This window comes from Haliaeetus albicilla, chromosome W (assembly GCF_947461875.1).
Source record: "Haliaeetus albicilla chromosome W, bHalAlb1.1, whole genome shotgun sequence".
In the NCBI taxonomy this organism is placed as follows: Eukaryota; Metazoa; Chordata; class Aves; order Accipitriformes; family Accipitridae; genus Haliaeetus; species Haliaeetus albicilla.
Genome location: NC_091515.1, coordinates 18,442,823 through 18,454,454, shown reverse-complemented (window position 1 = coordinate 18,454,454; position 11,632 = coordinate 18,442,823). Strand labels below are relative to the sequence as shown.

The 11,632-nt window shown below is 47.3% G+C and overlaps 1 protein-coding gene across 1 annotated transcript in view; it reads left to right on the top strand.

The window, feature by feature from the left end:
• Positions 1-11,632, top strand: part of LOC104322315 (DDB1- and CUL4-associated factor 12) — a 36,305-nt gene that overhangs the window by 781 nt on the left and 23,892 nt on the right. The window contains exon 2 of the mRNA XM_069774912.1: positions 201-455. Within this exon, the coding sequence (XP_069631013.1) occupies positions 201-455 (255 nt within the window). The remainder of the gene's footprint in view (positions 1-200; positions 456-11,632) is intronic.

Genomic DNA, 11,632 nt, shown 5'->3' with positions numbered 1-11,632 from the left:
ACTTCTTTAGCAAATATTTATGTTTAATTTTATGTTGCTGAAGGCTGTGTCAGCATTTCCGAGTTAATCTTCGTGTATGGTATTCCATGGGTAGTTTGGAAGACTTCAGTATTTTGCTAAGAATGTCTTTGAATTTAGAAGGGTTGTGTCTTAAGTTTGTTCTAGTTGCTTTATCTAATTTCCGTTTTTATTTTCCACAGTATGGGTGGGATCACTCAGTTCACAAAAGGAAAAGACTCCCCCTGGTGAAAAGGTCTCTGGTGTACTACCTGAAAGGTAGAGAGGTCAGGATGCAGAATGAGTCCAGCTATCACCGCTTGTTGCACGGATATGCAGCCCAGCAACTTCCCAGCCTCCTGAAGGAGAGAGAATTTCACCTCGGAACCCTTAATAAAGTGTTTGCCTCCCAGTGGCTGAACCACCAACAAGTGGTGTGTGGGACAAAATGCAATACAGTAAGTGCCACCTCTCTTTCTCTTCCTTTTGTTAATTATTCCCCCCCCACCACTGAATGATGCTTACCATAATTGAAATATGTAGACTGCCAAGGAAAATATTAGGAAGTAATTAGGAGCAGAGTCCAAATCGTGCACAATTAATTTTGAATGAAGGTAATGCTTAACGATCACCCATTCTCATCTGAAAATATGTCACTCTGCAGATGGTTGGAAACCTGAACATAAGGCCTGTACCTTGATGCAGCATCTGTCTAATCTGCACAGAGCAATTTACATCTGTGCAGGATGGAAAGTAACAGTGGGGTTGGATCTTTCTTCTTGTCCTGCAAATGCAAAGTTAATGAACAGTGCTAGCTTTGGTAAATGATAGCTAACATGCCTGGCAGAAGTTATGCTTAGTCTTATAAGGTTTGGTTTTTATGTATGGTTCTGTGCTGCTGACTTTGAAAAGTTGCTACAAAACTAAAAACTATGGTTAAACTCCAGATATTCTTCAGAGTAGCTAGAAATGTTCCAAGCTTAAATTTCAGATCTTCAGGATTATCCTTTGCTTTTTCTATCCTTTGCTTTTTCACTTCGTGATTTTTTTTTTCACTCTAAATCTGTTTTCAGTGTTCAAATAACTTTTCTTGCTTATGTACCTTTATATGCTTTAGCAAAAATTGAAACCTCTTTAGACTCTTAACGTTTCAGATCCAAAGCATCACTTTATAGGGGAATATTAAAATAATGTCCTATGCGATTAATAAATGGAAGAGATCATATTTCTTGGGTAATGTTCTCTCTGCTGGAGTTAATAGCCCAACTTCATTAGCTGAGGTTGCAATTTCATGTATGAAGTTCTGATTGAATTAGTGCAAAATCCTAAATTTGTTCTTTGCAAGTTGGTTGGTGCCACAGAAATGAATCAAGCATTGTAAGGAATGTATAGATCAAGCAGCTCTGTCCTGGGTTCAGCTGGGATAGAGTTAATTTTTTTTTACAGGAACCTGGGAGGTGGGGGGGCATAGCCGGGGCAGCTGACCTGAACTGGCCAAGGAGCTATTCCATACCATGTGACATCATGCTCAGTATATAAAGGGGGAGCGGGCCGGGGGGTGTGCTCTTCTTTTCGATGGGGGAAGTGGCAGAGCGTCGGGTCCCGGGTGGTGAGCAGTTGCACTGTGCATCACTCTTTTTTGTATACTTTTTCATTAGTACCGTTGTTGTTGTTGCAATTTCTTTGTGTTGTTCCAGTAAACTGCCTTTATCTCAACCCTCGAGGTCCCAGGTTTGTTTTTTTTTCCGCTCCTCCGTCTTCCCCCCTATCCCACCGGAGGGGGGCGGGAGGAGTGAGCGAGCGGCCGCGTGGTCCTTTGTTACCGGCTGGGCTGAAACCACAACAGTCCTTTTTGGCGCCCAACGTGGGGCCCGAAGGGTTGAGATAACAACAGATCTGGCCAGAGCGTGTTGAAACAAATTTGTCATACGCATTTCTTATACTAGATAAATAGATGTTAGTCACAATGTTGATTCAGCTGTTTACATGGTGGCGTTTTGTAAGTTCTTATATGCTTTATGTATTGCCTGTAGTTGCGTATCTCATCTCTGGGAGAGTGATTGGGATTATCATTTTGCTGTACTGGGCAATGTCGACTTGTGAAATGATTACATCACTGGTCATGAGGTTAAGCTGGTATCTGTATGACGCAGTGATATCATTTCCAGACTTTGGGCACCTTCTGTCGGATTTTATTGGTAATTACACCCAACCCATGGGGAAGTTAGGGGGGGATACTTCCCCCCATCTGTTCCCCTCCTTTTTCTCTTTCCAACTAATTACAACAGTTTTCGAGAATTTTGAATATCCTTGGGATGCGCAAGCCTGTGTGCTGTTAGTGCTATGCCTCCTGACTATGTTTCAGGTCTTGTCTAGGGCTACAAAAAGGCTCTTTAAGAGTACCACCCAGAGATCTGTCCCAAAGCTGGATATTTATGGGTGGCACGGCATGTGGGAGGATGTGGGCAGGTATCTAGAGAACTTCTCACCTCCAGTGACTTGGAAGTTCACTCCCGAACAACTGCAGAACCCTCATGAAGTGATAGAATTTTTGAAAGGAAAATGCTGTGGCTATCCCAGAGACACACAACTCACTACACTGTGCTGGGCCCTGGCCGGTATCTACCAAACCCTGCTTGATACTATGCAGCACCCCCAGGGGGAAAAGGGGGAAAAGATGGCAAACAAGACAACATGCACCGTGGCTACCCCAACCCCGACAACATGCACCGTGGCTACCCCAACCCCAACAACATGCACCGTGGCTACCCAAACCCCGACGACAAGCACCGTGGCTGCCCCTACCCCGACGACAAGCACCGTGGCTGCCCCTACCCCGACGACAAGCACCGTGGCTGCCCCTACCACGACAACAGGTACCATGGCTAACCCTACCCCGGTGACAGATACTGCCACTAAACCAGAGAACCAACCTGTGCCAGTATCAGTCGCCCCTGTACAGAAAAAGAAACACACAAAGAAATCAGTTCGCTCAGTGAGAGATGAAGATGAACCAGGGTCATCGCGAGAACAGGAGGAAGAGGCAGAACCTGAAATAATTACCCGATCTCTATCCCTGAGTGAGTTGCATGACATGCGAAAAGATTTTAGCCGCCACCCAGGTGAGCACATTGTTACCTGGCTGCTCCGATGCTGGGATAATGGGGCTAGTAGTGTGGAATTAGAGGGTAAGGAAGCCAAGCAGTTGGGATCTCTGTCTAGAGAAGGGGGTATCGACAAGGCGATTGGGAGAAAAACACAAGTCCTCAGCCTCTGGAGGCGACTTCTGTTAGGTGTCCTTTCAGGGATGAAGTTACATGTCACCAAGGCAAGTGGACCACCATGGAGAGAGGTATCCAGTACCTGAGGGAATTAGCCGTGCTGGAGGTGATTTATAATGATCCAGAAAATGGGCAGTCACCCACAGATCCAGATGAAGTCCAATGCACACAACCGATGTGGCGGAAGTTTCTACAAAGTGCACCACCAACCTATGCCAACTCATTGGCAGTAATGTCCTGGAAAGAAGGCTATGGACAAACGGTGGATGAATTGGCTGTCCAACTCCGGCAATATGAAGGAAGTCTCTCTTCCTCCCTACGGGCCTGTGTCTCAGCTGTAGAGGAATTGTCCCGAGAGTTCCAGCAATTCAAAGTGGATATGTCCTCCTCCTCACCTGTACAGGCCCGCATTGCAGTTATTGGGAGTAAGCGTTCCTCTGCCCAAGAGAGAGGAGAGAGAAAGTACACACGACGGGCTAACCTGTGGTTTTACCTGCGTGACCATGGAGAGGACATGAGGAAGTGGGATGGAAAACCTACCTCAGTCTTGGATTCACGGGTACGGGAGTTGCGAGAAAAAGCAACCAGAAAAGAAGATTCTTCTTGGAAAACTGCTGCTCCAGTTTCCCGTGAGCAGTCCCCCGGGCGCAGTAGATGGGCCGATCTCATTTCTGATCCTCTTGAAGGGACTTCTGATTCACATGTGCAAAAAGTGGGTAACAGATATTCTAACCAGGATTAGAGGGGCCCTGCCTCCAGCCAGGTGGAGGAGAGGGACAACCGAGTCTACTGGACAGTGTGGATTCGATGGCCTGGCACATCAGACCCACAGGAATATAAGGCTCTAGTAGACACTGGTGCACAATGTACCCTAATGCCATCAAGTTATAAAGGGGCAGAACCCATCTGTATCTCTGGTGTGACAGGGGGATCCCAAGAGCTAACCGTATTGGAAGCCGAAATGAGTCTAACCGGGAATGAGTGGCATAAACACCCCATTGCAACTGGCCCAGAGGCCCTGTGCATCCTTGGTATAGATTATCTCAGGAGGGGGTATTTCAAGGACCCAAAAGGGTACCGTTGGGCCTTTGGTATAGCTGCCTTGGAGACGGAGGAGATTGAACAGCCGTCTACCCTACCTGGTCTCTCCCAAGACCCTTCGGTTGTGGGGTTGCTGAAGGTTGAAGAACAACAGGTGCCAATTGCTACCACGACGGTGCACCGGCGGCAATATCGCACCAACCGAGACTCCCTGATCCCCATCCATAAGCTGATTTGCCAATTGGAGAGCCAAGGAGTGATCAGCAAGACTCACTCACCCTTTAATAGTCCCATATGGCCCGTGCGGAAATCTAATGGGGAATGGAGACTAACAGTAGATTATCGTGGGCTGAATGAAGTCACGCCACCGCTGAGCGCTGCTGTGCCAGATATGTTAGAGCTTCAATATGAACTGGAATCAAAGGCAGCTAAGTGGTATGCCACAATTGACATTGCTAATGCGTTTTTCTCCATTCCTTTGGCAGCGGAGTGCAGGCCACAGTTTGCTTTCACTTGGAGGGGTGTCCAGTACACCTGGAATTGACTGCCCCAGGGGTGGAAACACAGCCCCACTATTTGCCATGGACTGATCCAGGCTGCACTAGAAAAAGGTGAAGCTCCAGAGCACCTGCAATATATTGATGACATCATCATATGGGGCAGCACGGCAGAAGAAGTTTTTGAGAAAGGGAAGAAAATAATCCAAATCCTTTTGAAGGCTGGCTTTGCCATAAAAGAAAGTAAGGTCAAGGGACCTGCGCAGGAGATCCAGTTCTTAGGAGTAAAATGGCAAGACGGGTGTCGTCAGATCCCTGCGGACGTGATCAACAAAATAGCAGCTATGTCCTCACCGACTAATAAAAAGGAAACACAGGCTTTCTTAGGTGTTGTGGGCTTTTGGAGAATGCATATTCCAAATTACAGTCAAATTGTAAGTCCTCTCTACCAAGTTACCCGGAAGAAGAATGATTTTAAATGGGGGCCTGAGCAACGACAAGCCTTTGAACAAATTAAGCGGGAGATTGTTCATGCAGTAGCTCTTGGGCCAGTCCGGACAGGACAAGATGTTAAAAATGTGCTCTACACTGCAGCTGGGGAGAATGGCCCTACCTGGAGCCTTTGGCAGAAAGCACCTGGAGAGACCCGAGGCCGACCCCTGGGGTTTTGGAGTCGGGGATATCGAGGATCCGAGGCTCGCTATACTCTAACTGAAAAAGAGATATTGGCAGCATATGAAGGAGTTTGAGCTGCTTCAGAAGTGGTTGGTACTGAAACACAGCTCCTCTTAGCACCCCGACTGCCAGTGCTGGGCTGGATGTTCAAAGGGAGGGTCTCCTCTACACATCACGCGACTGATGCCAGGTGGAGTAAGTGGATTGCACTGATCACACAACGGGCTCGCATAGGAAACCCCAGTCGCCCAGGAATTTTAGAAGTGATCACGGACTGGCCAGAAGGCAAAGACTTTGGAATGTTGCCAGAGGAGGAGGTGACACGGGCTGAAGAGGCCCCGCTGTATAATAAACTGCCAGAAAATGAGAGGCAATATGCCCTGTTCACTGATGGGTCCTGTCGCATCGTGGGAAAGCATCGGAGGTGGAAGGCTGCTGTATGGAGTCCTACACGACTAGTTGCAGAAACTGCTGAAGGAGAAGGTGAATCGAGTCAGTTTGCAGAGGTGAAAGCCATCCAGCTAGCATTAGACATTGCTGAAAGAGAGAAGTGGCCAGTGCTCTATCTCTGTACTGACTCATGGATGGTGGCAAATGCCCTATGGGGGTGGCTACAGCAATGGAAGAAGGGCAACTGGCAACGCAGAGGTAAACCCATTTGGGCTGCCGCACTGTGGCAAGATATCGCTGTTCGGATAGAGAAGCTAGTGGTAAAAGTACGTCACGTAGATGCTCATGTACCCAAGAGTCGGGCCACTGAAGAACATCAAAACAATCAGCAGGCAGATCAGGCCGCCAAGATTGAAGTGTCTCAGGTGGACCTGGACTGGCAACGTAGGGGTGAGCTATTTATGGCTCAGTGGGCCCACGATACCTCAGGCCATCAGGGGAGAGATGGAACATATAGATGGGCTCGAGATCGAGGGGTGGACTTGACCATGGACACTATCGCACAGGTCATCCACGAATGTGAAACATGTGCCGCAATTAAGCAAGCCAAGCGGCAAAAACCCCTGTCGCATGGGGGGCGATGGCTGAAATATAAACAGTGGGAGGCCTGGCAGATTGACTATATCACACTCCCACGAACACACCAAGGCAAGTGCCATGTGCTTACAATGGTGGAAGCAACCACTGGATGGCTGGAAACATACCCTGTGTCCCATGCCGCTGCCCAGAACACTATCCTGGGCCTTGAAGAGAAAATTTTATGGCAACACGGCACCCCAGAAAGAATCGAGTCGGACAACGGGACTCACTTCCGAAACAACCTCGTAGACACCTGGGCCAAAGAACACGGCATTGAGTGGGTATATCACATCCCTTATCACGCACCGGCCTCCGGAAAAATCGAACGATACAACGGACTGCTGAAAACTACATTGAGAGCGATGGGGGGTGGGACTTTCAAACATTGGGATACACATTTAACAAAAGCCACCTGGTTGGTTAATACTAGAGGATCTGCCAGTCGGGCTGGCCCCGCCCAACCAAGACTTCCACATACTGTAGAAGGCGATAAAGTCCCTGTAGTGCGCATGAGGAGTATGTTAGGAAAGACAGTCTGGGTTAGTCCTCCCTCAAACAGAGGCAAACCCATTCAAGGGGTTGTTTTTGCTCAGGGACCTGGGTACACCTGGTGGGTGATGCAGAAGGATGGGGAAGTTCGATGTGTACCTCGGGGAGATTTGATTTTGGGAGAGAATAGCCAGTGAATTGGGCTGTATGATACCTAACTGCTAAATACCCTGCCAATGCATGTCATTGTATCTATAGTGTTTATATGCCATATCAAGGGTATTACTGTAAGAATTACCCAAATGACTGCGGGATGGACTTTGAAACTAAGCCAAGTACAACAGCGACAGAACTTGAACTGACGCCCAGCAATTTCCTCAAGATCAACATCTTCGACCTGCAGACTAAGGGCGTGAGTTGCACCAAATGTACTAGCCACAAGTTCCAGAGGCAGCATACAACAACCCAACATCTCACACCATCTCTCTTATCCTGAAGAACTGTTACAACAGATGGAGCCCCAAAGTCATGGACTAAATAAAATCAGTGGACACATTAGAGGGATAGCCCATACGCTAAAGGAATACCATTTGCGTGTGTGTGTGTGTGCGCGGGGGGGCGACGGGGACGGACGCAAGTCCATATACTTATATATGTAAGACAAGGAAGTGGTAGTGGTCGATTGGAAAATGTAAGATCTGGGCATGATGTAGATGGTATAGAATAAGGGGTGGATAATGTCCTGGGTTCAGCTGGGATAGAGTTAATTTTTTTTTACAGGAACCTGGGAGGTGGGGGGCATAGCCGGGGCAGCTGACCTGAACTGGCCAAGGAGCTATTCCATACCATGTGACATCATGCTCAGTATATAAAGGGGGAGCGGGCCGGGGGGTGTGCTCTTCTTTTCGGTGGGGGAAGTGGCAGAGCGTCGGGTCCCGGGTGGTGAGCAGTTGCACTGTGCATCACTCTTTTTTGTATACTTTTTCATTAGTACCGTTGTTGTTGTTGCAATTTCTTTGTGTTGTTCCAGTAAACTGCCTTTATCTCAACCCTCGAGGTCCCAGGTTTGTTTTTTTTTCCTCTCCTCCGTCTTCCCCCCTATCCCACCGGAGGGGGGCGGGAGGAGTGAGCGAGCGGCCGCGTGGTCCTTTGTTACCGGCTGGGCTGAAACCACGACAAGCTCTTAAACCTCAAAGTATATCAGTTGGTGTGATTCTTTGCCTTAAGATTTTTTGTGCAGAAGCCATGCTCGGTGATCTGACTTGCAAGGGATAGTAGTATTTTTTTTCATTTTAGATGTTCCGTTATTCATAGTTACACAGCGGGAGGCTTTCATGCAGTAGCTGTTAAGAAGCAAGGCCTAGCTGTATAAACAAAACAGTCTTTTAACAGGAATAAGCCTGAAATAAAATCTCTCTGCCTTCTTTCTCCACGTACGTTCATCGTCTTGGCCGGTCAGCAGCCAGCACTGTTTGTGGAACAGCTTACAGGAGACAAACTCCTGCTGAAACACAAGCTCTTCAAAATCTTGCTTACTCTAGCAAGATGACTGCATGTTTTATAGAGCTGCAATGATTTTGCTGTCTTCTGTAACTTCTGTAGTTCCAGTGCTGCTACAGTGAAGATAAATGGGCAAGTGCATTATTAATGCAACCTAGCAGAAAATTGTTTGGGACCAAACAATTGCAGAACTGAAGAGGGATTTGACCATATTGTTGTTCCCACTGCATATGCTGCAACGAAGTGTATGCTTCCACAGCTAGACTTAACATTACAGATGGACCTCGTCTTTTATTAAGCAAAATACAATGATTATAAAAGAAGTCACTTCATTGTGAAAGATTGTATATGAATTATGAGTACTGTAATAGCTTTAGCTTGATTGCTTTGTGTTCAAATGTGAACACAAGTAGAGTGTTAAACTCTCTAATTATAAGATTTTTCTCTCTCACCTCCTGAGTAAGCGACCTAATAAAAAAAAATTTCTTTGCCGATTCTCATATGCTGAAGTTGTGGCATTTAAGTTGGGAGTAAATCTAAAACAACTTGGTTGACTTTAATGGGGTTTGCTGCATTGGAATTGCACGTAATTAAAGTTAATGCAACAGAAAAATATAAACCATAGCAGTTAATCAAAGCTTGAATATGGTACTGAGAGCTTTTAGCATTTAATTTATAAATTGCCCTTGGCTATCCTGTGCCAGAGGGATTCACTATTTTTAATAACAAAACAAAAATACACTCTTGCCATAGAGGAGTAGGTTTGCTTTTAGTCACTTGACAGTGCTAGTCACTATAAACACTGAAGAGAATATGGAGCGCTCTGTCAATTCCTCATTTTTAATGAGGATTATAACTTGTTTAATTATTTGGGGTAACTTTTTTTTTATCCTTAAAAATATCCCTGGGTATGATTGTTGTATTGGGTCTGCATGGCTAGGTTTTGGTAATGGGGGGGGGGGGGGGGGTGCGCGCTACAGGGGTGGCTTCTGTGAGAAGCTGCTAGAAGCTTCCCCTATGTCTGACAGAGCCAATGCCAGCTGGCTCCAAGACAGACCCGCTGCTGGCCAAGGTTGAGCCAATCAGCAACAGTGGTAGTGCATCTGTGATAACATATTTAAGAAGGAGGAAAAAAAAAAAAAGTTGCTGGGGCACAGAAAGTGCAGCCACAGAGGAGTGAGAACATGTGAGAGAAACAACCCTGCAGACACCAAGGTCAGTGAAGAAGGAGGGGGAGGAGGTGCTCCAGGTGCTGGAGCAGAGATTCCCCTGCAGCCTGTGGTGAAGACCCTGGTGAGGCAGGCTGTCCCCCTGCAGCCCATGGAAGTTAACGATGGAGCAGATATCCACCTGCAGCCCGTGGAGGACCTCATGCCGGAGCAGGTGGATGCCCAAAGGAGGCTGTGACCCTGTGGGAAGCCAATGCTGGAGCAGGCTCCTGGAAGGACCTGCGGCCCTGTGGAAAGAGGAGCCCATGTTGGAGCAGGTTTTCTGGCAGGACTTGTGACCCCATGGGGGACCCACACTGGAGGAGTCTGTTTCTGAAGGACTGCACGCCATGGGAAGGGACCTATGTTGGAGAAGTTTGTGGAGGACTGTCTCCCATGGGAGGGACCCCACACTGGAGCAGGGGACGAGTGTGAGAAGTCCTCCCCCTGAGGAGGAAGGAGCGGCAGAGACAACGTGAGATGAACTGACTGTAACCTCTCTTCCCCATCCCCCTGTGCTGCTGGGGAGTGTAGGTAGAAAATCTAGGAGTGAAGTTGTGCCCAGGAAGAAGGGAGGGGTGGGGGGAAGGTGTTCTGAGATTTGGTTTTATTTTTTATTACCCTACTCTGGTTTGATTGGCAATAAATTGAGTTAATTTTCCCCAAGTAGAGTCTGTTTTGCCTGTGACAGTAATTGGTTGAGTGATCTCTCCCTGTCATTATCTCGACCCACAAGCCTTTTATATTTTTTTCTCCCCTGTCCAGTTGAGGAGGGGGAGTGATAGAGTGGCTTTGGTGGGCACCTGGTGTGAGAGACTGAAAGAGTTAATGTCTCAAACATTGTGGTGGGGCAAGTTCTGCTTAAAGACAAACCCTGCACAGCAAGGAACCAAGGTGAAAAGTCCATCAGCTCAGACATCAGCAACAGGAGGGGGAGGGCATGCTGGAGGGTGGCAGCTCCCTGTTCTGATAAGCTGTTCTGATACAAAGATCAAACAACGACCATGTCTGCAGGGAAGGAGAAGTTACTCCACAAAGGACCCCCAAGTCCAAAGGCTCACAAACTGCTCATTAACCTGATGAGTTTGGGTGCCCGCCCAAAGGAGGGGCAAGGCTGATAAAAGGACACAAACTGAAGCCCCGGGCGTGCAAGCCCACTGGAACTGGACCCCTCCGCTGACTGAACCAATGCTGGACCCAGGACCGGTGAAATCTTTCTCTCTTCCTTTTTCTCTCTCTGTCTTCTTCTCTCTTTCCTTTTCCACAATCCCTACACCTCATCCATTTCAAGATATAAACCGTTGACCAAGTCTGAGACTAAGAGTAGATCCAGCCGCCCCCGGGCCCTTCTCTGAGGAGGAGTCTAGAAAGCAAGGGGGTCTGCTCTGAACCTCGTGACTCAACGGGAGGGATCTCCTTATTCCCTGAATTGATGTATATGGTTACCCTGGGTTACATGGTTTACAGAAGTAGTCTTATGCCGTTTCCTGTTGTGAGAAAACCCTGCCACCTACTACCATGCCTCCCCAGTTCAGTTTGCTTCTGTCATAAATAAAATCTTTAACTGATCGTTTGGTGTCGTTTCACCTTAATTTAGCCTGAGGGAATTTCGAATTAAACGCTACTCCCTGGTCTGTCCAGTCTGGGTCAACCCACCACAATTGTGTATATGAATTAACTTTATTGTTCTCCAGTGGATCCTGGTGCTCGCAGTTGGCCAGCTGTAAATCAAATATTTGGGTTTCTTAAAGGTGCATGCTTTTTCTAATAGATTTAGAATTATGGAACCTATACAAGCATTCAGGTGTCTAAAAATTCAAACACAATCACCTGAGCTTTTCTGAGGCAGGATTTATGTTTGCAAGAATCTCCTTGATCTTGTATGCAATGGGCTTCTTAATGTTTTTCAAATTCA